This window comes from Macaca nemestrina, chromosome 20, assembly GCF_043159975.1.
Source record: "Macaca nemestrina isolate mMacNem1 chromosome 20, mMacNem.hap1, whole genome shotgun sequence".
Lineage (NCBI taxonomy): Eukaryota > Metazoa > Chordata > Mammalia > Primates > Cercopithecidae > Macaca > Macaca nemestrina.
Window position 1 is genome coordinate 16200795 of NC_092144.1, and position 26739 is coordinate 16227533.

The window sequence follows — 26739 nt, forward strand, 5'->3', positions numbered from 1 at the left end:
CTCTGCCACCCAGGCTGGAGTGCAGTGGCGTGATCACTGCAAACTCCATCTCCTGGTTCCAGAGATTCTCCTGCCTCAGCCTACCAAGTAGCTGGGATTACGGGCACCCGCCACCACACCCAGCTAATTTTTGTATTTTTAGTAGAGACAGGGGTTTCACCATGTTGGCCAGGCTGGTCTCGAACTCCTGACTTCAGGTGATCCACCCGCCTTGGCCTCCCAAAGTTGGGATTACAGGCATAAGACACGACACCAGGCCAGAAACATTTTTTAAAGAAATGAAAGGCACCCTCCAACGGGACACGCATTTGAGTGGAGACCACCAGCACCCTAAGGTGTGACCCTGTGTGACCCTGAAGGGCAAAGCATGCTCCCATCCCAATCCCTTTCTGTCTATATTACATCATGACAACCTCTGGAGATGGGCACCTGATAGCATTGGCCCCTTTTTTTTTTTTTTGAGACAGAGTCTTGCTCTGTCACCAGGCTGGAGTGCAGTGACGTGATCTCCGCTCACTGCAACCTCCATCTCCCGGGTTCAAGTGATTCTACTGACTCAGACTCTCAAGCAGCTGAGACTACAGGAGCACACCACCATGCTCAGTTAAGTTTTGTGTTTTCACCATGTTGACCAGGATGGTCTTGATCTCTTGACCTTGTGATCCGCCCACCTTGGCCTCCCAAAGTACTGGGATTACAGGCATGAGACACTGTGCCCAGCCAGCATTAGTCCTTTTTTTTTTTTTTTTTTTTTTTTGAGACGGAGTCTCGCTCTGTCGCCCAGGCTGGAGTGCAGTGGCCGGATCTCAGCTCAATGCAAGCTCCGCCTCCCGGGTTTACGCCATTCTCCTGCCTCAGCCTCCCAAGTAGCTGGGACTACAGGCGCCCGCCACCGCGCCCGGCTAGTTTTTTGTATTTTTTAGTAGAGACGGGGTTTCACCGTTTTAGCCAGGATGGTCTCGATCTCCTGACCTCATGATCCGCCCGTCTCGGCCTCCCAAAGTGCTGGAATTACAGGCTTGAGCCACCGCACCCGGCCATTAGTCCTTTTTAAGATGGATAAACTGGAGCTGGGCACAGTGGCTCATGCCTCTAATCCCAGCGACTGGGGAGGCTGAGACAGGAGGATCACCTGTGCAGTTCAGATCCCCTGCCACCTGGGAACACAGCCACCTCCTTCTGCTTTGAAAGCTGCCAGACACATAACCAAGTTAACCAAAGCTGAGGCAGAGCTAAGAGCTGCTGGCACCTGCAGCTCCCAATGAGAAGGTTTTCCTCGCAGCAAAGCATGTCAATGTCATAACACATCCCATCACAAGTTCAAGTTATCCATTTGAACCTGACCATTGACATGCATAACATTCTGCTCTCCACCGCTTTGCAAATTGGAAGGATCTGCTTGTGAGCTTTCATTGGGGAGAAATGAAAAAGAAAAGTTTGGAAGGTTAGGTGCAATGGCTCATGCTTGTAATCCTAACACTTTGGGAAGTTGAGGCAGGAGGAGTGCTCAAGGCCAGGAGTTCAACACTAGCCTGGGCCACATAGCGAGACCCCATCTCTAAAAAAAATAAACTAAAATAGAATTAGCCTGGTGCGGTGGCATGCACCTGTAGTTCCAGCTACTTGGGAGACTGAGGTGGGAGGATCACTTGAGCACAGGTGTTCGAGGTTGCAGTGAGCTATGATCGCACCACTGCTCTCCAGCCTGGGCCACAGAGTGAGACTCCATCTCAAAAAAAAGAAAGAAAGAAAAGCTTCCAATTCTGTTTCCAACCCATTTCTGAATCTCCGAGACTCTTATTTCTAGGCAAGAGGACCTTAGAAGGGGGCAGAGGGATCTGAGACCACCTCTCCTTACGGTGAAGGCAAACCCAGAGTCCTTGGTGATGCCCCAAGGCCACGGGAAGACGGAGGAGCGCCGGCGTCGTTGGGCCATCAGCCCAGCCCACCAAAAAGGACCATCCTCCCTGGACACGCCAAAGGAATCAGAAACATCATAATCTTCCAGTTCCTGGAAAACCTGCAGGCAAAGGGGGACAGAGACTGGTCAGCTAAAGTTTTCTTTACAACCCAAACTGGCTCTCGTGGGTGCAGCGTGCTCCCATCCCAACCTCTTTATCACATCATGACAACCTCCAGGAGATGGGCACCGGTAGCATCAGCCCATTTTAAAATGGGCAAACAGGAGCCAGGCACAGTGGCTCATGCCTGTAATCCCAGTCGCTGGGGAGGCTGAACCAGGAGGCTGGCTTGAGCAAAGGAGTTCGAGACCAGCCTGGGCAACATAGCAACACCCCGTCCCTACAAAGATAGAAAAAATTAGCCAGGCACGGTGGTGCATGCCTGTAGCCCCAGCTACTCTGGAGGCTGAGGTGGGAGGATCGCTTAAGCCCAGGATGTGTTGACTACAGTGAGCTATGATCACGCCACTGCACTCCAGCCCAGGCAACAGAGCAAGACCCCAACTCTAAAAATAACATAAAATAAGACGGGAAAATTGGAGCCAGAGAGACGAGACCTGGTCCAATGTCATGTTGCAAAAATCTGATGACCTTGACTCCCTGATCTTGCAACTGTGCTAAAGCAGCAACAAGGATGTATCAGGCACCCATCAGGTTCCCTGAGAAATGAACCTGACGGAGAAAGCAAATCTGGATTCAAACGCAGCTCTTCAATTATTAAAATGGGAGATGGGAAAGGGAGAGCAAGAGAAGGTAAGGCCCCATGGAGGTACCAGAACCCAAACCCGAGGGCTCTGCTCACCTGGGCAGGAGTCAGCCGGAACCCAGACCTGAGCAGGTAGACACTCTTATCAACTGCGGCGACACACACACAGCTGCCCCTTGCAGCCCTGATCCGCAGGTCGACAACCTCCCCAGGTTGGGTCTCATTTGCTGAATACGTCACTGAAACCTGGGCGCAAATGCGGCAAGAGATAAGAAACTTGGTTCAGTTGGCCAGGAGTGGTGGCTCACGCCTGTAATCCCAACACTTTGGGAGGCCGAGGCGGGTGGATCACCTGAGGTCAGGTGTTCGAGACCAGCCCAGCCAACATGGTGAAATCCCGTCTCTACTAAAAATACAAAATTTAGCTGGGCATGGTGGCGGGTGCCTGTAATCCCAGCTACTTGGTAGGCTGAGGCAGGAGAATCTCTTGAAGCCGGGAGGCAGAGGTTTCAGTGAGCTGAGACAGCATTATTGCACGCCAGTCAGGGCAATAAGAGTGAAACTCCGTCTCAAACAACAACAAAAAAACTTGGTTCAACCCAGGTTTGGTCCAGTCCAGAGGCATCTCTTCTGCCCCACCCATGCACCCCCTGCCCACCGAGGACAGTGGGTCTTTGCCCGCTCTGCCTTGCCACCTGGTTGGAACTGGTCCCACACTGTAATGGGCAGCTGGTCATTGTGCAGCGGACACAAAAAAGGGAACACGGAGGGACAGGGAGAGATGGGAAGGCAGGTGCTGGGGGAGAGCATGTGGCAGTCTGTTTAGAAGTTGTAGGGAGGAGCCAGGCACAGTGGCTCACAACTGTAATCCCAGCACTTTGGGAGGCTGAGGCGGGAGGATCACTTGAAGCCAGTAGATCAAGACCAGCCTGGCCAAAGTGGTGAAACCCCGTCTCTACTAAAAATACAAAAATTAGCCAGACGTGGTGGTGCATGCCTGTAATCTCAGCTACTCAGGAGGCTGAGGCAGGAGAACTGCTTGAACCCGGGAGGCAGAGGCTGCAGTGAGCCGAGATCACACCACTGCACTCTAGCCTGGGTGACAGAGCTAGACTCCGTCTCAAAAAATAATGGTAATGATAAAAGTTGTTGCAGGGAGGGGGACAGGAGGCTGAGGGTGCTGATGGAAACAAGTGCTTCACCTTAAATCCTGAATTCAACAAAGGCAGAAAACAATTGATGGCTTTCCTTATGTGTTGTGAACACAATCTCCTTTTGGGTGACTTTTGGAGACGCTTCAGTAAAGATGCAACTCATGTTCCCACAATTCCTTATGTCACGCTGTGACACAACATGAGTCTTAGATGTGTACAGACCCCCTGGCCAGCACCTTGGAGAAGCCCCGAGGGCCCTTGGCTGTGTCCCGGGTTCAGTGCACGATGCTCTACCTGGTTTTCGAAGAAGGTCTCAACTGCAAATTGAAGGCTGTCGGCAACCCCTTCTCCATTCTCCCTGACGTAGAAGACCAGCAGGCGACCGAGGGGGACCATGCTGGGGGTCACGGCCAGATGAAGAGAGGTCACACACACATTGACCTCAGCTGCTGGGGCTGGTGGGGGCTCTGAGGTGAGCAAAAGTAGAAAGAAGTGGTGAATTATCTGCATCCAATATGCAACCTCAGCCATTCAGGCTCTGCCCCAATTTGCCCTGCACTATACGCCTGTCGACACATTGAGACAGTCTGCATCTTTGGTTTTGAAATGCCCTTCCCAGGCTACATCCTCCATCAACGCTGACTCTTCCCATTGACTCAGCTCTAGGGTCACCATGGGCTCCTACAGAGCAGGCTGGAATTTGCCTAGAATCATCCTCTCTGCTGGGGAACACGGTCCCTGCTCCCTGAGCAGCCCTCTGCTTCCTCCGTGGACAGCAAAACCAACTTGGCCTGTTCAGGTAGCACCACTCCAGCTCCCCAGTATGCCCCTGACCCCCGACCCCTCCCTCTGATTGGCTCCATCTTGCTGGGGCCTGAGGCCAGTAGACCCGGGCAGCCATTATTTGCTGACTTGAACTGAGTTCATACTTCCTTCCTTGTGGATAAATGATCCTTAAAGGATAGAGGATCTTAGAAGCCTGTCCAGGCACTCCCAAATACTCTACTGCAAGCGAATGAGAGTAGAAAGGCTCCCAGTTCCAGAATGGGCCATCTGTCAGCTGGTTCTGTGCAGAGCTCAGAGCAGCCAGTGGACAGGGATGGTTGGGGGAACTGGGGACAGAAGGAAACTCATGGCCAATAGGAGGAGGTGGGAACCCAATCGGCCTTGGGGTTCAAATCCTGGCTCTGGCCCTTACTAGGCAATGGAAAAGTCCCTGAAACCCCCAAGTCACAGCCCATTCATCTGCAGATGGACACAGTGGAACCACCACCAGCCCAGGCTGCAGTTGGGTTAAATGGGGACAGATTGTGGGGAGTTCCAAGCCCAGGGCCGGCCCCGGACAAGGGTTCCAGGAAGACATAAAGCCCCTGTTATTTCACCCAGAAGAGAAGAGAAGACCAAGAGGATGCAGGTACACCATGCCCAAAGCACAACTCTGGCCAGCAGTTGTCAACCAAGGCAATTCTGCTACCCAGGGGATGCTGGCAATGTCTGCAGACGTTTTTTGGTCATCATTGCTGGAAGGGATGCTACTGGCTTCCAGTAAGTAGAAGCCAAAGATGCTGCTCGGCATCCTACAGTGCATGGGATGGTCCCAAATGTTGACAGTGCAGAGAGTGAGAAAGCCTGCCTAAGAAAGAGGGATCTTCTCTTTCTATCTAATCATCCATCCATTCATATCTTCATCCATCCACCATCTACCCATCCATCCACCCACCCACCATCCACCCTACCCTCTATTCACCAACCATCCATCATCCACCCACCCAACCACCCACCACCACCACCATCCATCCATCCACCCACCACCACCACCATCCATCCATCCACCCATCCCTCTATTCATCATCCATCATCCACCCACCCATTCACTATCCATCCACCTGTGTATTCATCCATCATCCACCCATCCATCCACCATCCAATCATCTATCCATCTGTTCATCCATCCATCATCCACTCATCCACCCACCCCACTATCCATCCATCTATTCTTCCATCCATCATCCCCCATCCATCCACCCACTATCCATCCATCTATCGATCCAACCATCCATTCATCCATCATCCACCCATCCACCCACCCACTATCCATCCATCCATCCATCTATTCACCCAATCATCCACCCACCCATTATCCATCCATTCATCTTTCTGTCCATCCATCCATCTGTCCATTCATCCATCCTTTTGTCCATCCATCCATCTGTCCATTCATCCATCCATCCATCCATCCTTCCATCCATCCACTATTCTATCAGTCCATCCATCCAACCATTCATTCATCCATCTTCCTATCTGCCCATCCATCCATCAATCCATCCCTCCATCATCTATAGGGCTATTGGCATCTAGGGAGTGGAGGCCAGGGATGCTGCTCAACATCCTACAGTGCCTCCACCACAGAGAATGATCTTGCCCAAATGCTGATAGTGCCAAGGTTGAGAAACCTTGCCTTAGCCTGAGAGACCCTGCCTGTCTATCTATCTATTCACCCATCATTCTATCTATCTACCTACCTATCTCAGTGATTCTCACTTGGGAGTGACTCTGCCCCCTGGGGATAGTGGCAATATCTGAAGACTTTTTAGGTCATCATACTGTGGAGAGTTGGTACTACTGGCATCTGGAGGGGAGAGATCAGGGATGCTGCTCAGCACCCTACAGTGCACAGAGTGCCACTCACTCTAGAGTGATCCACCCCCTTCTATATGTCTATAGTGCTCAAATTGGGGACCCTGTATTGGCAAGAAGGGCTTTGAAGAGGAGGGGACTAAGGAAGTCTCCTGGGAGGAGGGGAGGAGGGCCTTATAAGGAGCACATGGTGTCAAAAGGAGAGAAAAGGAAGAGGACTCATAGGCAGAACCACCTGGACAAAGAGGCAACAGCACAGTGTGGGCCAGTGCAAGAGCCCAGTCTGTGGCTGGCTTGTCCCTGTCCCCTGCAGACACAGAGTGAGAAGAGCCTGGGGCCTGAACCTCTCCACTTCCAGCGGCTGATCACTGTCCTCCTGGACCAGTCTGGTATTGTTAAGGATGTGTCCCCTCTGCCCCAAGGCAGGCTCCCCTCTCTGTTGGGTCTTGCCTTGTCCCTCCTCGCAAGAGCGCTCATCTCAGTCTCAATGGTTCAGAAGGAAGAACAGGAACCTTCTCCCTGCTGCTCGGCTCACCTGTCTCAGAAAGGTGTGTTAAACGAATCGGTTTCTCCAGGGCAGGGGCTGCCCGCTTGCTTCGCTGCTGGGTGACGTGGGCAGGCTGCTGGCCCGATAGCACAATATTGCCCCGCGCAGCCACCTCGTAGTACAGGGTAAAGTTGCAGGGACATGTGGACTTCACAGAAAAATCGGCTTCTTCCCCAACCTATGGAAGACACACAGCATGGGGGACCCTGCCTGGCACCAACGTTGCAGCCCACCACAGGGAGATAGCCACTCTGGGGCCAGAGGGAGGCTGGGATGGCTGAGGGAGCGGAGTGCCAAGCATCCATTCCTGGCCCCTAGGTTTTTGCTTTGTTTTGTTTTGTTTTCTTTGTTAAGATGGTGTTTCACTCTTGTCACCCAAGCTGGCACGCAATGGTGAGATCTCGGCTAGCTGCAAACTGCCTCCTGGGTTTGAGTGATTCTCCTGCCTCAGCCTCCTGGATAGCCGAGATGACAGGCACCTGCCACCATGCCCATATAATTTTTGTATTTTTAGTAGAAACAGAGTTTCACCATGTTGGCCAGGCTGGTCTCAAACCCTGACCTTGTGATCCACCCACCTCGGCCTCCCAAAGTGCTGGGATTAACAGGCGTGAGCCACCGCACCCAGCCAGTGGCCCCTAGTTCTGTATATGGCCTGAGGCTCACCTCCTTGCAGGATTGTGGTATAGATGAAACGTGACGATGGTGTGAAAGCCCTCAGTAAGGTGTCATGCAGTAAAGAATTGAACCTGGCCCAAAGAGAAGGCTGGCCTTTGCCCATAGCTCCTGGGAGGTGATTTAAGCTCTTCGAATGTCCTGCCTGATAAGAGCGTCTTTGTCTACTTGGGGTCTTGGGTCACATCAGGTAGTAATAAATATGATTTCTGGAGGAGGCCTTGGGCCATGCAGCATCAGATCAACCTGTGGAGAAGCTGGGGAATGAGATTAGTCACAGAGGCAGGTGGTCATCTATGTCTATGTGACTGAGCCCCAGTGAAAACTCTGGACACCAGGCCGGGTGTGGCAGCTCATGCCTGTAATCCCAGTGCTATGGGAGGCCAATGCAGGAGGATTGCTTGAGGCCAGGGGTTTGAGACCAGACTGGGCAACATGGCAAGATCCCATCTCTATTTGAAAGAAGAAGAAGAAGAAAGAAACATAACTCTGGACACCAAGGTTCCAGGGAGCTTCCCTAGGTGGCAGTACACCATGCATGCTGTCCCACATCTCTGGTGGGAAAATAACACTGTCCGTGCCTCTACACAGAGAGAATAAGTAAGTTCATGTTCAGAATTCTTCCGGACTCTGCATCATCAGCCTCTTGTCTTCGCTGATTTTCATGTGTATTGTTTAGTGCAATCAATTGTAACCGTAAGTATAACAGCTTTTAGTGAGTCCTGTTAATTCTTCTAGAGAATTAAAGAAACTGCAGTAGTGTGAGGACCCCCAAACTCTGCAATTGGCATCAGAAGAAAGAATTGTCTTAAGAACTGTTTACAGCCAGGCACAGTGGCTCATGCCTGTAATCCCAGCACTTTGGGGAGCTGAGGCAGACAGATCGCTCAAGTTCAGAAGTTAGAGAGCAGCCTGGGCAACACAGTGAGACCCCCATCTCTACAAAAAGTACAAAAAAAAAAAATTGGCCGGGCGTGGTGGCACATGCCTGTAGTCCCAGTTACTCAGGGGGCTGAGGTGGGAGGGTCGCTTGAGCCTAGGAAGTCAAGGCTTCAGTGAGTCATGATCGCACCACTGCACTCCAGCCTGGGTAACAGAGTGAGACCCTGTCTCCAAAAAAATAAAAATAAAATACTGTTTCCTAATTTTGAATGTGCTAATGCCGCCAATGGGCTAGGCCTTCTCTTAGGATATGAACTCAATGAGTTGGGTCCTATCATAGTCCCCAAGTTCCCAGAGGGGAAAACTGGAAACTGAGGCCTTGGTTCTTTGTCCAATGTCAGTGAGTGTAGGGCAGGATTCATACTCAGGGGAGCTGATGCTAAGGCCCCACACTGAACCCTGAAGCTGCCATTATTCTGGTATCAGGAAAGCTAAGGCCTCCCAGGTCTTAAGATCTCCCTAGGGGGTTGGTATGGCCATGTCCAATACTTAGCCCTAGGAATCCCCTCCTCTGTTCCATGTTTTGCAACCTGTGACTGTCTCCAAATGTTGGGATCACCCTGAAAGCCCAGAAGAGGGATATCTGGAGTAGGGGAAGAGTGACATTATTGCTGTGGAAGCTTGAGCAAATCATTTCACCTCTCTGAGCCTGTTTTCCCATCTGTAAAATAAGGCTGTTATCTCCTGGACAGAGGGTCCTGAGGCTCCAATGAGATGATGTGTGTGTCATACTCAACATTGTACAGTGGACACTGTAGGTGGCTAATAAGTGTCATTCTGGCCAGGTGCCAAGGCTCACACCTGTAATCCCAGTACTTTGGTAGGCAGAGGTAGGCAGATCACTTAAGCCCAAGAGCTTGAGATCAGCCTGGGCAACAAAGTGAGACCCCGTCTATAAAAAATCAAAAAACTTTGGCCAGGTACAGTGGCTCACACCTGGTAATCTCAGCACATTGAATGGCTGAGGCGAGAGGATCGCTTGAGTCTAGGAGTTCAAGACCCGCCATGGCAACATGGTGAAACCCCATTTCTACAAAAATACAAAAACTAGCTGGATGTGGTGGTGGGTGCCTGTAGTCTCAGCTACTCAGGAAGCTAAGACGGAAGGATCACTTGAGCCAGGGAGGTCAAGGAGTGGTGAGCCATGATCATGCCACTGCACTCTAGCCTGGGCAACAGAGTGAGATCCTGTCTCAACCAATCAATCAATCAACCAGTATTTTTTAAGTAAACAAATAAATAAATAGTAAGAAAAATAAATGTCATTCTACCTCCCCCTAAAGGAAGAATCTGTCTGTTTAAGAAGCTGGCCCTAAGGGACTCCCAAAGCCAAATTTGGAAAATTTGAGCAGCAAAAAGAAGAATGTCAGCTGAGTGTGGTGGCTCATGCCCGTAATCCTAACACTTTGGGAGGCTGAGGTAGAGAGATTGCTTGAGTTCAGGAGTTCAAGACCAGCCTGAACAACATGGCGAAACTCCATATCTACAAAAAATATTTAAAAATTGCTGGGTGTGGTGGCACAAGCTTATAGTCCCAGCTATCTCAGGGGGCTGAGGCAGGAGGATCACTTGAGCACAGGAGGCCAAGGCTGCAGTAAGTCATGACTGTGCCACCACCCTCCAGCCTGGGGTGCTATAATTTGGCTGTGTCTCCACCCAAATCTCATCTTGAGTTGTAGCTCCCATAATTTCCATGTGTTGTGGGAGGGACCCAGTGGGAGAGAATTGAATCATGGGGACAGTTTCCTCCATACTGTTCTCATGGTAGTGAATAAGTCTCATGAGATCTGTTAATTTTATAAGAGGTTTCCCTTTTCACTTGGTGCCCATTCTCTCTTGTCTGACACCATGTAAGATGTACCTTTCACCTTCTGCCATGATTGTAAGGCCTCCCCAGCCACATGGAACTGTGAGTCCATTAAACCTCTTTTTCTGGCTGGGCATGGTGGCTCACGTCTGTAATCCCAGCATTTGGGGAGGCCAAGGCAAGCGGATCACCTAAGGTCAGGAGTTCAACACCAGCCTGCCCAACATGGTGAAAGCCCACCTCTACAAAACTACAAAAATTAGCCAGGCACGATGGCAGGTGCCTGTAATCCCAGCTACTCAGAAGGCTGAGGCAGGAGAATTGCTTGAACCTAGGAGGCAGAGGTTCCAGTGAGCTGAGATTGTGCCATTGCACTCCAGCCTGGGTGACAGAGCGAGACTCCATCTCAAAATAAATAAATAAATAAATAAATAAATAAATAAATAAATAAATAACAATAAACCTCTTTTTCTTTATAAATGACCAAGTCTTGGGTATGTCTTTATCAGCAGCATGAAAATGGACTAATATACTGGGTGACCAAGCAAGACCCTGTCTCAAAAATAAATAAACAAAAAAATAAAAATAAACAAAGAAAGGAAAAAGAAGAGTGTCGAGGTCATGAAAGACAAGGAAAGACTAAAATTTTCAGATTGGAGGAGACCAGGGAGACGTGATGACTACATGTGATGTGGGACCCTAAAGGTGATCCCGGATCAGACAAGGCCATGAGTGGGAAAACTTGGGGAAATCCAAATCAAGTCTGGAGTCTGGTTAACACTGATGTCCAGTGTTGATTCTTAGCTATGACAAATGGATCATAGTCTTGTAAGATGTTAGCATTAGGGGAAACCTATCAAAATCTCAATGGCCTTTTTTGCAGAAATGGAACTGATCCTAAAATTTATATGAAAACACAAAGGACTCAGGAATCTTGAAAAAGAATAATAATGCTGGAGGACTCACACTTCCTAACTTCAAAACTTACTACAAAGTTACAGTAATCAAGAGAGTGTAGTACCAGCATAGGGAGAGACATAGAAACCAATGGGATAGAAGTGAGAGCCCTGAAATGAATCCAGACAGCTAAGGGCAACTGATTTGAAATAAGGGTGCCAAGACCATTCAATGGGGAAAGAATAGTCTTTTTAACAAACAGTGCTGAGATAACTGAATAGATGCATGCAAAAGAGTGAAGTTTGTGTGTGGTGGCTCACACCTGCAATCTCAACACTTTAGGAAGCTGAGGTGGGAGGATCACTTGAGCCTAGGATGTTGAGCTGCAGTGAGCTATGATCACACCACTGCACTCCAGCCTGGATGACAGAGCAAGGTCCTATCTCAAAAAAAAAAAAAAAAAAAAAAAGAGAGAGAGAGAGAATGAATTAATTTGGATCCCTACCTCACACCATATAAAAAATTAACTCAAAACAGATGAAAGACCTAAATGTAAGAGCTGAAACTATAAAACCCTTAAAAGAAAACACAGAAATAAATCATGACCTTGGATTTGGCAATGGTTTCTTTGAGATGTGGCACCAGAAGTACAAGGAGCAAAAGAAAAAGAGAAATGTGATTTCACCAAAATTAAAATTTTTTGTTGCACTAATGGACTCTGTCAGAAAAGTGAAAAGATAACCCATAGTACAGGAGAAAATGTCTGCAAATTACACATCTGATGAGGGCTAGTATCCAGAATTTAGAAAGAACTTTCACAACTCAACAAACATAAACAATCCAATTATTAACAGTAGTGGGGCCGGGTGCGGTAGTTACATCTGTCATCTCAACACTTTGGGAGGCTGAGGCAAAGAGGATCACTTGAGGCCAGGAGTTCAAGACCAGCCTGGGTAGCATAGTGAAACCCCTAAAAACCAAGTGCACACACACAAGTGAGCATGCACACACACAAAAATGCACATGCACACCCATGCATAGTCACACATGTGTGAAACAATCATGCAGTCACACATGCAGGCAAACACTAAATGTAAATTACATTTTAGGGTACCCCTTGAAAATCTGAATATTGCCTATGAATTAGACAATATAATTCAGTGAACGTAATTTTCTTAGGTATGACCTAAGAAAATGGCCCTGACGTCAGGTAATATAATGCCTTTTATTAAGTATACATTATGGTCAAGTATTTAAGAGTATTTAAGAGTGAAGCACTATCATATCTGTAACTTGCTTTCAAATGCTGCAGCCAAAAAATGTGTAGAGAAATGGGTGGATGGGTGAATTGGTAGATGAATGGATGGATGAAGGGAGGGACAGAGGGAGAATGGATGGAGGAAGAGTGGATGAATGGAAGGATGATGGGTGCATGTATGGATGGATGAATGAAGGGTGGACGAATGGATGAAGGGCAGATGGATAGTAGATAAATGGATAGGGGTAGTGGGTGGATAGCTGGGTGGAGAAAGGAAAGAAGGAAGGAAGAAAGGAGGGAGGGAGAGTAAATGGACGGATGGATGATGGAGGGATGAAGGGAGGTGCAGAGGGAGGGTGGATGGATAGATGAATCGATAGATGGAGGATGGATGGATGGATGGATGAAGGGTGGATGGATGGAGAGAAGATGACTGGATAAAGGGTAGTAGGTGGATGGATAGGTAGAGGGAGGGAGGGAGGAAAGAAAAAGGGAGGAAGGGTGAATGAATGGAGGGAGAGAGGACGGATGGATGGAGGGATGAAGAGAGGGATAGATGGAGGGATGGAGAGAGGGATGGAGGGTGGATGGAGGGATTAATGAAAGGATATAGGCAAAACATTAATTTATAAATCTAGGTGAAAGTCTTATGGTTGTTTATTACATTAACGTTTTCAATTTCACTCTAAATTTATAAATGTCCCCCTTATAAAAAAGACACCCACACAAAAGTCCCCTTCTGCTTGAGATCTTGGGGGGGGAAAGGAGAGCACAAACCTTTCTCCTCTTCTTTACTAAATTTGTGGCATCAAAACAATCTTAAAAGATTGGAGTGACAGCCCCCGTTTAACAAGCAAAACAGGTTCAGAAGGGTAGGTGCTGAGACGTGGAGAGTTGAGACCCCAGCTCCCCACTGCCTGGGCCCTGGTGCTAGAAGAGAAAGAGGTCCCCACACCATGCCCATCCTAGCCCCAGCATGAACCCATCTTCCCTCCATGCCCTGAGGTTATGCCTGGGCCACTCACGGCAGTTTGGTGGGAAGGAGGAGCTGGCGTTTGCTGAGCCACCTCAAACTGGATTGAGATGTCACTCGGGGAGCAAAATCTAAGTGACAGAGCCAGGTCTCCCCCTAATCAGAACAACAGTCTGGCCAGCTGAGAACACAAGGTTCCTTCCTGCCCCCTGAGGAGGAGGCCAGCGCCAGTGTCCCCGCCCTGCACCGCTGGTTTAATGGCATTACAACAAGAACAGTGTGTTCAGCCAAGCTGGGCATGATCCTGTCTGACTTCTTATTCTTACAACCTCTGCAAAGGGCTGTTAATCCCAGGAAACAGGCAGTCTCGGCGCCACGATTCCTCCAAGCTGAACCCCAGGGGCCTCGATGTGATCAGAAACGGAGTGAGAGGTTTATGGGCTGGTAGGACCCTGGGTGCTGTAATGGCAACTGGTTTCCATTAGGGGTGACATTTCTGCCAAGGCTGGGGCTGTAGCTTGAGCCAGAGGCTCTGCTGGGATTGCGGCCAGGATGCAAACGGCCCAGCCAGTGAGCCTGCCACCAGCCCACGGAGTTAACAGAGGGGTGATGGACCTTAAATATAGATGTGTATGGCCGGGCGCGGTGGCTCACGCCTGTAATCCCAACACTTTGGGAGGTCGAAGAAGGTGGATCACCTGAGGTCAGGAGTTTGAGACCAGCCTGGTCAACATGGTGAAACCCTGTCTCTACTAAAAATACAAAAATAATTAGCCGGGCATAGTGGCAGGTGCCTGTAATCCCAGCTACTCGAGAGGCTGAGGCAGGAGAAGTGCTTGAACCTGGGAGATAGAGGTTGCAGTGAGCTGAGATTGTGCCACTGCACTCCAGCCTGGGCGACAGAGTGAGACTCTGTCAAAAAAAAAAAGATATATATACATATATATACATGTATATATATGTATCTAGATGTCTATGAACACACATGTACACAGTATATACATATACATGCACATATATACAGTTGACCCTTGAAAAATACAGGTTTGAACTGCCCATGTCACTAATATGTGGATTTTCTTCCACCTCTGCCCGAGACAGCAGGACCCACCCCTCCTCTTCCTCCTCCTCCTCAGCCTATTCAACATGAAGACGACAAAGAAGAAGACCTTTACAATGATCCATTCCCACTTCATGAACAGTCAAGATATTTTCTCTTCTTTATTATTGTTTTTTTACCTGAGCCTGTCAGTGTACCTTATGATTTTCTTAATAACATTTTCCTTCCTCTAGCTTACATTAGTGTAAGAATACAGTATATCATACATAGAAAGTACAAAATCTGTGTTTGATGACTCTTTATGTCATCACTAAGGCTTCTGGTCAATAGTAAGCTACAGGTAAAGTTTAGTTGAGTTTAGTTTTGAGACAGGGTCTTGCTCTGTCACCCAGGCTGGAGTACAGTGGCATGATCATGGCTCACTGCAGTCCCAATCTTCCAGGCTCAAGCGATCCTCCTGCCTCAGCCTCTTGAGTAGCTGGGACTACAGGCATGCACCATCACATCCAGCTGGGTTTTTTTTTTTTATTTGTTTTCGTTTTGATACAGATGGGATTTCACCATGTTGCCCAGGCTGGTCTCAAACTCCTGGGCTCAAGCTATCCTCCCGCCTCAGTCCCCCAAAGTGCCGAGATTACAGGTGTGAGCCCCCACACCCGGTCGGGAACTCTACTTCTTTTTCAAGGCTTTTATAAACTTACAACTGCTCTTAAAAACTTAAGTCTATTGGCGGGGCGCAGTGGCTCACGCCTGTAATCCCAGCACTTTTTGAGGCCGAGGTGGGTGGATCACAAGGTCAGGAGATCGAGACCATCCTGGCTAACACAGTGAAACCCCGTCTCTACTAAAAATACAAAAATTAGCTGGGCATGGTGGCGGGCACCTGTAATCCCAGCTACTCGGGAGGCTGAGCCAGGAGAATGGCGGGTGAACCCGGGAGGTGGAGCTTGCAGTGAGCTGAGATCACGCTACTACACTCCAGCCTGGGCAACAGAGCAAGACTCCGTCTCTTAAAAAAATAATAATAATAAGTCTATTAATTCAAAGAAAAATACACACACACATCTTATACAATTAGAATTGCAAAATAATAGACCCAGGATAAATGAATGGCAGACACAGCTCTAAGTTCACCTTGTCTTCGCACTCAGCGTGCCTGTGTGGAGAAACTCCCAGGGCCTCTGCACTAAGGGAAGGCTGAAGGCAGTGGGGAATCAGGCCCCATAGCAGCAGCTCTGTGTCAGGTCTGGGTGCAGTGGTGCCCTGAGGCAGAGTGGTGATCAGCATTGTCAGCCCTGGGCCACAGCCTAAATGTCCATAAGAAATAAATAGCAGGCCGGGCGCGGTGGCTCAAGCCTGTAATCCCAGCACTTTGGGAGGCCGAGATGGGCGGATCACGAGGTCAGGAGATCGAGACCATCCTGGCTAACATGGTGAAACCGCGTCTCTACTAAAAAATACAAAAAAACTAGCCGGGTGAGGTGGCGGGCACCTGTAGTCCCAGCTACTCGGGAGACTGAGGCAGGAGAATGCGTAAACCCAGGAGGCAGAGCTTGCAGTGAGCTGAGATCCGGCCACTGCACTCCAGCCTGGGCAACAGAGCGAGACTCCATCTCAAAAAAAAAAAAAAAAGAAAGAAAGAAAGAAATAGCAATGGGCCGGGCGCAGTGGCTCACGTCTGTAATCCCAACACTGGGAGGCCAAGGTGGGCAGATCATGTGAGGTCAGAAGTTCAAGACCAACCTGGCCAACATGGTGAAACTCCATCTCTACTGGAATACAAAGATTAGCCAGGCGTGGTGGTGGGCACCTGCAATCCCAGCTACTCCAGAGGCTGAGGTGGGAGAATCACTTGAACCTGGAGACAGAGTTTGCAGTGAGCTGAGATCACGCCACTGCACTCCAGCCTGGGTGACAGAGTGAGACTCTGTCTCAAAAAAAAAAAGAAAGAAAAGAAAAGAAATAAATAGTAATGCATGCATGCATTCCACAGAATTCTCCCCTTGCTGGGGAGATAAAGGATCCCTGTGTCAGCTGCAGTGTTAGGTCCCTTAGAGCAGGGGTCCCCAACTCCTAGGGCCATGGACCAGTACTGATTCATGGCCTGTTAGGAACCGGGTAACACAGCAGGTGATGAGTGGCAGGCCAGCAGTCAAAAACCTCATCTGTATTTACAGCCGCTCGCCATCACTCACATTACCACGTGAGCTCCGCCTCCTGTCAGATCAGCAGCGGCAGCATTAGATTCTCCCACGAGCGTGAACCCTATTGTGAACTGCGCTTGCGTGGGATTTAGGTTGCATGCCCCTAATGAGAATCTAATGCCTGATGATCTGTCACTGTCTCCCATCACCCCCAGATGGGACTGTCCAGTTGCAGGAAAACAAGCTCAGGGCTACCACTGCTTCTACATGAAGGTGAATTGTATCATTGTTTCCTTATATATTGCAACGCTATAATAATAGAAATAAAGTGCAAAATAAACATAATGCCCTTGAATCATCCTGAAACTATCCCCTGCACCTGTGCCCCGGTCCGTGGAAAAATTGTCTTCCACAAAACTAATCTTTGGTGCCCAAAAGGCTGACTACTGCTGCCTTAGAGGCTCACTCATGCTGCTTTTTATTTGAGAAGGAATATTGCTTTGTCACCCAGACTGAAGTGCAGTGGTGTGATCTCAGTTCATTGCAACCTCCACCTCCCAGGTTTAAGCAGTTCTCCTGCCTCAGCCTCCCGAGTAGCTGGGATTACAGGCACGCACCACCACACCCGGCTAATTTTTGTATTTTTAGTAGAGATAGGGTTTCACCATGTTGGCCAGGCTGGTCTCAAAATCCTGACCTCCAGTGATCCGCCCGCCTCAGCCTCCCAAAGTGCTGGGATTACAGGTTGAGCCACGGCACCCGGCTCATGCTGCTTTTTGGATCCCGCATGGCCCAGGAAGGGCAGCACCTGAAAATCTTACCTGCAGTGGGTGGGAGGGTGGCTGTAGCTGCAGGTAGCACTGGCTGGGGGAGTACCAGCTTCCGAGGGAGAGGTAGCTGGGCAGGTACTGAGCCCCCACGGGCTTTCCGTTCAGTGCTGTCACCTTGGTCTGAAGAACAGAAGACACTTGGGTCAACACCTGAGTCCCAAGAGCAGAAAGGGGGTCTTGGGGATGCCTCTGCCTGCTCTGCTCAGAAGTAACACCCTCTCATGCTCCAGTATCCCTTTGGAGAACCCCCTCCCCAATCCTCAGGGAGTAGCATCCAGTTGTCCAGCCCGGTCATCCTAGCTCCAAGAAGCAAGCGTCTAGCTGGGCACTGTGACTCACGCCTCTAATCACAGCACTTTGGGAGGCTGCAGCAGGTGGATCATCTAAAGCCAGGAGCTCAAGACCAGCCTGGTCAACATGGTGAAATCCTGTCTCTACTAAAAAAAAATACAAAAATTAGCCAGGAGTGGTGGGGCACACCTGTAATCCCAGCTACTCGGGAGACTGAGGCATAAGAATTGCTTGAACCCAGGAGGCAGAGGCTGCCGTGAGCCGAGATCACACCATTGCATTCCAGCCTGGGCAACAGAGCAAGACTCTGTCTCAAAAAAAAAAAAAAAGAAGAAGAAGAAGAAGAAAGTGTCAAAAATTGGTCGAAGGGTGTTGGGGGCCAGGCACAGTGGGTTCATAGCTGTAATCTCAGCATTTTGGGAGGCAGAGGTGGGAGAATCACTTGGGCCCAGGAGTTCAAGACCAGCCTGGGCAACACAGCAAGATCCGGTCTCCACAAAAAAATTTTTGAAAATTACTGGGGCGTGGTGGCGCATGCCTGGAGACTCAGCTACTAGGGGAGGTTGAGGCAGGAGGATCACTTGAATCCAGGAGTTCAAAGCTGCAATTAGCTATGATCACACCATTGCACTCCAGCCTGGACAACAGAGCTAGACCACGTCTCTGAAATCATTTTAAAAAGAAGTTGGGCTGGGCGCGGTGGCTCACACCTATAATCCCAGCACTTTGGGAGGCCAAGGTAGGCAGATCATGAGGTCAGGAGATCAAGACCATCCTGGCCAACATGGTGAAACCCTGTCTCTACTAAAATACAAAAAATTAGCTGGGCATGGTGGCATGCACCTGTAGTCCCAGCTACTTGGGAGGCTGAGGCAGGGGAATCACTTGAACATGGGAGGCAGAGGTTGCAGTGAGCCAGGATCATGCCACTGCATTCCAGCCTGGGCAACAAGAGCAAAACTCCATCTCAAAAAAAAAAGTTGGCCTGCCTCTGTCTCTGGCTCCTGGGACTCTCAATAGGGTATAAATGGGCCACACCAGAAAGGCCAGTTGTGTGATTAGACCGCTGGGCTTTGAGCCACAGGATATCAGCCCCACCTCCAGGGAAGGGAGAGGGCAAGAGACTGAGATCAGTCCCATGGCCAATGATTTAATCAATCATGCAGATGAAATGAGTTCCCCACAAAAAACTTTGGATGCCAAAGCTCAGGTGAACTTTCCTGCTTAGCAATGCTCAACTTGTGGGGATGATATATCCTGGTTCTGTACAGAGCACACACAAAGCTTCCAATCTGGGAATCGCCCAGACCTTGCTCTATGCATCTTTCTCTTTGGTTGGTTCTAATTTGTATCATTTTGCCATGGTAAAGCTGTAATTAAAAGGTGGTGGGGTAGTGGAATTTGCAGCCAGTGGGTGGGAAGCACAGGTGGCCCGGGGACCCCTGGACTTGCAGCTGGTGTCAGAATTCAGGGTAGTCTTGTAGAGAGGGCTGTACCCATCACCTGTGAAGTGTGGCCCAGCTCCGGTAGCTGGTGTCAGAAGTCACTGCAACCTCCCACCTGGTAGGGGGTGGGCAGGGCAGATCTCTGGTTCCTCAAGGAGTCTGAGAGATGCCAGGCTATGGTCATTCTCTTAAAACAGGACAATGGGGCCAGGCGCGGCGGCTCACACCTATAATCCCAGCACTATGGGAGGCCGAGACGGGGGATCACGAGGTCAGGAGATCAAGACCATCCTGGCTAACATGGTGAAAATCATCTCTACTAAAAATACAAAAAAATTAGTCGGGCATGGTGGCAGGCGCCTGTAGTCCCAGCTACTTGGGAGGTTGAGGCAGGAGAATGGCGTGAACCCGGGAGGCGGAGCTTGCAGTGAGCCGAGATCACGTCACTGCACTCCAGCCTGGGCGACTGAGCGAGACTCCGTCTCAAAACAAACAAACAAACAAACAATTAAAAAAAAAAAAAAAAAAAAAACAGGACAGTGGGCCCAGCACAGTGGCTCACAGCTGTAATTCCAGCACTTTGGGAGGCCGAGACAGGTGGATTGCCTGAGGTCAGTAGTTCAAGAGCAGCCTGACCAGCATGGTGAAACCCTATCTCTACTAGAAATACAAAAATTAGCCAGGTGTGGTGGCGGAGGGGGGGCGCCTGTAATCCTAGCTACTTGGGAGGCTGAGGCAGGAGAATCACTTGAACCTGGGAGGCGGAGGTTGCATAAGTCAAGATTGCACTCCTGCACTCCAGCCTAGGTGATAGAGCAAGACTCTACATTTAAAAAAAAAAAAACAGAACAGTGGCCCAGATGACCAAACAGCTGCTGTGTGTCGAGCAGCAGATCCAACACAAGAAAGTGTGAACACATCTGGCTGTGAATGTCGAGTGGCAAAGGCAGTGGCTTCGGTAGTTAAAACCTTTAGGGACATGATGCCCACAGAGGACAAAGTGACCACAGTGTCCTCAGTTCCCATCTACGTATTTACTCTCTGCAGGGCCGCCAGGTCCACTGCCAGTTCCCAAAGCCAAGCGCTGGGACATCCTCTCCAATCCCTCCTGTTCTTCCCTCCCCTGATGATGGGACATCAAAGCCTGCCGGATCTACTTCTTCAAGAGCTCCAGTTTAGGGACCTCTCTGTCCTCACCTCCTGTCTGCCTGCCTGGGCCCTCCCTGAGCCACCCCTCACTGAAGACTCTGGAGTGATCACTGCGTATCAAAAATCAGATCAGGCCAGACATGGCGGCTCATGGCCTGTAATCCCTATGCTTTGGGAGGCTGAAGTGGAAGGATGGCTTGAAGCCAGGAGTTTGAGACCAGTCTGGGCAACATAGCAAGATCCCATCTCTACAGAAAAATTTATTATTTATTGATTTGTTTGTTTGTTTGTTTTTGAGATGGAGTCTCACTCTGTTGCCCAGGCTGGGGTGCGACGGCACAATCTCGGCTCACTGCAACCTCTGCCTCTCAGGTTCAAGCAATTCTCCTGCCTCAGTCTCCCGACTGGCTGAGATTATAGGCGCCTGCCACAACATCTAGCTAATTTTTGTATTTTTAGTAGAGACGGGATTTCCCCATGTTGGCCAGGCTGGTCTCGAACTCCTGACCTCAGGTGATCCGCTCAGCTCAGCCTCTCAAAGTGCTAGGATTACAGGCATGAGCCACCGTGCCCAGCCTCTACAGAAAATTTTAAAAATTAGCTGGGTGTGGTGCTAATTACAGGCATGCACCTGTAATCTCAGGTACTTGGGAGGCTAACTCAGGAGGACTGCTTTAGCCCAGCAGTTCGAGGCTGCAGTGAGCTATGATGGTGCCATTGCACTGCAGCCTGAGCAACTGAATGAGATGCTGTCTCTTAAAAAATAAAAAATAAGATCACTCTTTCCCCCGATACTGCCTTCCACAGAGCACCTCTGTGAGGTGGCGGAAACCACTACCCAATCTCTTTCCAAAATGACTCAATGTGGTTGAGCGCCTGTGAGACCATATAATCACGGTCTGCCTCTGAACCTCCACCCAGGCTGTTCCACCCTCCCAGAAGCAGCCTGGTTGACGTCCCCATAGTCAGGAGTCCATTTGGAGAGATCCCCTCTGACAAGACTCCTTTGCTACAACCGGTCCAGGCACCCTTATCTCTCTTTGACCTCCCACCTGATCCCAGGATGGCTGTGTTGTCCATCCCACTGTCCAGTGGAACGTGTACTGCTGTAGGGCTAGGATGGGCTCCAGGCCCACTGATCAGGTGCCTGCACCCAGCCTAGGGGAGTCACCAAGTCCATACCTACTGAATAACAAGGGTCCATGGGACTCACCCACCTCAAGCCACACGTGCTGGGCTGACGTGGGGATGGAGGGGATTTCAAACCCCACCAGTCCACCCTGGGACACAGCTTCACTGGTGTAGATGTTATCCTTCGGTGTCAGCTCTGCCTTAATCTGGACCGTCACCCCCTCAGCTGGGCTGCCATCTGGGTAAGATAGCTCCACCTAGAAAAGGTCACCCAAGACACAACAGAGTTAAGACGGCCATGCGCCCCAAACTGATCTGCAGAATCAACACAATCTCCACTGGAATCCCAGCAGGCTTCTTTGTAGAAATTGACAAACTGCTCCTGAAATTCACACGGCATCCAACGGGTCCCAAATAGCGAAAACAATTCTTAAAGGGAACAAAAAAGAAGGACTCACAGGTTCAGGTGTGGTGGCGTGTGCCTGTGGTCCCAGCTACTCAAGAGGCTTCCAAGTCAGACATGGAAGGGTGGGTGCAGTGGCTCACACCTGTAATCCCAACACTTTGGGAGGCCAAAGCAGGAGGATCACTTGAGGCCAGGAGTTCCAGACCAGCCTGGGTAACATAGTGAGACCTCACTACAAAAAACTTAAAAATTTCAGGAGTGGTGGCATGCGCCTATGGTCCCAACTATTCAGGAGCCTAAGGCAGGAGGATCACTTGAGTCTAGGAGTTCAAGGCTGCAGAGAGCTATGATGGTGCCACTGCACTCCAGCCTGGGTGACTGAATGAGACCCTGTCTCTTAAGAAAAAAAAAAATGTTTTAAATGAAGTTGCATCCCTACCTCATACCATATACACAAATAAACTCAAATGGATCACAGACCTAAATGTAACAGCTAAAGCTATAACATTCTTAGAAGAAAACATAAGGGTAGACCTTCATGCCCTTGGATTTGGCAAAGAGGTCATGAAGTACAAATTACATGTGCCGGCCATTAGTCTGATGCCATATCAGGGTATGGACAGTTCAGTGTGACACTTAAACCTCACCCATTCAGACTGGTTGGAGAGCCAGCTAGAATGAGGCAGACATGGATGTTTTAAAAGGAGCTTCTGAAGAACCCTAAAACAGCCCTCAGCTGTGCAGGTATTTGGTGATGGAGTGAATCAGGATTCAGCCCACACGATCCTCATTAACCACTCCCTTCTTTTTTTTTTCTTTTTTGAGAGACAGAGTCTTGCTCTGTTGCCCAGGCTGGAGTGAAGTGGCCCGATCATAGCTCACTGCGGCCTCTACCTCTTGGGCTCAAGCAATCCTCCTGCCTCATCCTCCTGATAGCTGGGACCACAGGTGTGCAATACCATGCCTGGCTAATTAAAAAAAAAAAAATTTGTAGAGCTGGGGTCTTGCTCTATTGCTGAGGATGGTCTCAAACTCCCAGTCTCAAGCAATCCTCCCACCTTGGTCTCTCAAAGTGTGAGCCACCAACACCTGGGCTATTTTTATTTTTTGTAGAGACTGGATCTCACTATGTTGCCCAGGCTAGTCTCACACTTTTGGCCTCAAGTGGTCCTCTTGCCTCAGCCTCCCAAAGCACTGGAACTACAGGCATGAGCCACCATGCCCAGTCTAACCACTCCTTTCTTGAATGCAGATGGTAGATATTTTCTGTCATATGTGAAATGCTCTTTACCAAATTTGTAGCCTTAGACCTCTTCTTCACACACATTCTGACCCTGCACAAGGTACTTTAGTTTCTACTCAAGCTGGGGCCCTCAAAACCAGGGACACAGGAGATAGGTCTCTGTGCATGGGATAGAGGTGGTTCCTGGCATGAGAAGAAAAAGGAGGTTCTGAAGCAGAGCAAGAGGATCAGAACTCAGTGTGAGGACAGCCAGCCAGCATCACTCATGGACAGCAAAAGGGAACTGGGTGCAGGCAGACACAGGGCCAGGGGTGTGGCCCACTTTCTCCTTGCATGACACTGGGCTCTGTTGGCCTTGCCCCACTCCTGCTGCTGCAACTGGGGTGAAGTTACCCTAGGTTTATTTTTTTATTTTTTTGGTTTTTTCATTTGAGACAGAGTCTCACTCTGTCTCCCAGGCTGGAGTGCGGTGGTGTGATCTCAGCTCACTGCAACCTCCGCCTCCCACATTCAAGCAATTCTCGTGCCTCAGTCTCCTGAGTCACTGGGATTATAGGTGTCCACCACCACGCCTGGCTAATTTTTGTATTTTTAGTAGAGACAGTATTTCAGAACCATGTTGGCTAGGCTAGTCTTGAACTCCTGACCTCAGGTCATCCACCCACCTGGGCCTCCCAAAGTGCTGGGATTATTGTCATGAGCCACCATGCCCAGCCTACCCCAGTTTAATAGTTAAAATAATAATAATGACTGGGTGCAGTGGCTCACACCCGCAATCCCAGCACTTTGTGGGTCTGAGGTAGGAGAACTGCTTGAGCCCAGGAGTTTAAGACCAGTCTGACCAACACAGCAAGATCCCATCTCTACAAAAATTTTAAAAATTAGCCAGGCACCGTGGCTCATGCCTGCAATCTCAGCACTCTGGGAGGCTGAGGCAGGTGGATCACCTGAGGTCAGGAGTTCGAGACCAACCTGGCCAACATGGTGAAACTCCATCTCTACTAAAAATACAAAAATTAGCGGGGTGTGGTGGGGCATGCCTGTAATCCCAGCTACTCAGGAGGCTGAGGCAGAAGAATCGCTTGAACCCAGGAGGCAGAGGTTGCAATTAGCCAAGATCGAGCCCCTGCACTCCAGCCTGGGTGACAGAGCGAGACTGTCTCAAAAATAAATAAATATATAAAAATTTAAAAATAAAAAATTTGTTGGGCCTGGTCGTTCATGCCTGCAGTACCAGCTACCCAAGATGCTGAGGCAGACAGATTGCTTGAGTCCAGGATGTCGAGGCTGCAATGAGCTATGATCTCACCACTGCACTCCAGCCTGGGCGACAGAGCAAAACCCTGTCTCTAAGAAAATACAAAAGTTAACTGGGCTTGATGGTAGGTGCCTGTAATCTCAGCTACTCAGGAGGCTGAGGTAGGAGAATCACTTGAACCTGGGAGACGGAGGTTGCAGTGAGCCGAGATGGAGCCACTGCACTTCAACCTGGGTGATGGAGTATGACTGTGTCTCAAAAAAAAAGAACCCATTGAAGAAACAGGACTGCCTTAGAGGAGCTGCTTTAATAAATGGCTACTCAAGGCTGGACGCGGTGGCTCACGCCTATAATCCCAGCACTCTGGGAGGCCGAGGTGGGTGGATCATGAGATCAGGAGATCAAGACCATCCTGGCTAACACGGTGAAACCCCGTCTCTACTAAAAAAATACAAAAAATTAGCCGGGCAAAGTGGCGGGCTCCTGTAGTCGCAGCTACTTGGGAGGCTGACGCAGGAGAATGGCATGAACCCAGGAGGCGGAGCTTGCAGTGAGCTGAGATCGTGCCATTGCACTCCAGCACTCCAGCCTGGGCGACAGAGCAAGACTCTATCTCAAAAAAATAAATAAATAAAATAAATAAGTAAATAAATAAATGGCTACTCAAATGTCTGCTCAAGTGGAATAGAGTAGATCGTCCTTTCCCATGGAGGAAAATGTCCCCTGCCCCTCACCTGGAACACCAGCCCTCACCACACTCCGCAAAGGTTGTGTCAGGGGATCCGTTTTCAGCTGAGTCACCACTGCGGAGCTAGTGGCTAGTGGTTGTGGTTTCACAGTGGTCCTGGGGCAGGATGCGGTACAGTCACCCCCAAGTTACCTTCCCCACATAGGCCAGGCCCGGCTTGAACTGCTTCCTCGTGTCCTTGGAGTACCGGATGTCCACCAGCTGCCTCTGCACGGGGGTGGAGTCGTCGAACGCCACCTGCTGGCTCCCGTCCACACTGGTCACTGTGGCCCAGATGCTGACCCTGCCCCGGAAGTGCTCGGGGACGTCCGCTGGGATCATGTCCCTCACGCAGATGTCGAAGTCCTGGGAGCCGAGGATCTGGAGGGAGGAAAAACGCAGCCCGTGCTCGCTCAGGGTTGGAGTGTCATTGAGGGATGTCCCTGAAACACACACCTGAGGTGCAAGACTCTTCAGCTGCTTGGAGGGCCAGGGGACACTTGGTGACATACCCAATCTATGCCACGGGACCGTGCAGAGGGTCCCTCACTGGATCTGGACAACATCCCAGGGAAGATGGATGTTGGCTCCATTGGGCAGAAGAGGAAAAAGGTGGCTCATGCCTTTAATCTCAGCACTTTGGGAGGCCGTGGCAGGCAGATCACTTGAGGTCAGGAGTTCGAGATCAGTCTGGCCAACATGGCAAAACCCCATCTCTACCAAAAATATAAAAAATTAGCTGGGTGTGGTGGCGGGCAGCTGTAATCCCAGCTACTCAGGAGGCTGAGGCATGAGAATCGCTTGAACCCAGGAGGCAGAGGTTGAGGTGAGCCTGAATTGTGCCACTGCACTCCAGCCCGAGTTAAGAAAAAAAAAAAAGAGGCCGGGCGCGGTGGCGCAAGCCTGTAATCCCAGCACTTTGGGAGGCCAAGACAGGCAGATCACGAGGTCAGGAGATCGAGACCATCCTGGCTAACACAGTGAAACCCCGTCTCTACTAAAAAATACAAAAAACGAGCGGGCGAGGTGGCGGGCGCCTGTAGTCCCAGCTACTGGGGAGGCTGAGGCAGGAGAATGGCATAAACCCAGGAGGCAGAGCTTGCAGTGAGCTGAGATCCAGCCACTGCACTCCAGCCTGGGAGACAGAGCGAGACTGTTTCAAAAAAAAAAAAAAAGAAAAGAAAAAAAAAGAGGAAAGAGATTCCCATGCTGACACAATCTCCCACAGCCCAGGCAACAGAGGGGGCATCTGAACCTGTTCAGCCCCACTCTGGGGCACCAGAACTCCCTCATTCAATTCCTATCTCAGGATCCCACCCTGGGACTTGGCAAATAATCCTTATTCAGAAAGAGCTGTGGAGTAAATCACTCCGGAAATGACAGAACTAAGACAAAGATCATGAGCTGGTAGCATCCCAGGAGAATGGCTGGGATTCTCCAAGGTGCCAGTGGCAGGAATGGGAGAGGTGGGGGGTTGTGGTGTCCAATCCATGGAAGA

At 49.8% G+C, this 26739-nt stretch overlaps 1 protein-coding gene across 5 annotated transcripts in view; it reads right to left on the reverse strand.

The window, feature by feature from the left end:
• LOC105492066 (C3 and PZP like alpha-2-macroglobulin domain containing 8) overlaps positions 1–26739 on the reverse strand; it is a 118947-nt gene that overhangs the window by 64297 nt on the left and 27911 nt on the right. For all 5 annotated transcript variants that reach the window (XR_011617850.1, XM_011759046.3, XM_071087639.1 and 2 more), the window contains exons 11-17: positions 25395–25622; positions 21694–21864; positions 17583–17711; positions 6994–7183; positions 4116–4288; positions 2764–2913; positions 1859–2020 (exon numbers count right to left, since the gene is read on the reverse strand). Coding sequence is in view for 4 of the 5 variants with exons in the window: in XM_011759046.3 (XP_011757348.2) it covers positions 1859–2020; positions 2764–2913; positions 4116–4288; positions 6994–7183; positions 17583–17711; positions 21694–21864; positions 25395–25622 (1203 nt within the window). In the remaining variant the exon portion in view is untranslated. The remainder of the gene's footprint in view (positions 1–1858; positions 2021–2763; positions 2914–4115; positions 4289–6993; positions 7184–17582; positions 17712–21693; positions 21865–25394; positions 25623–26739) is intronic.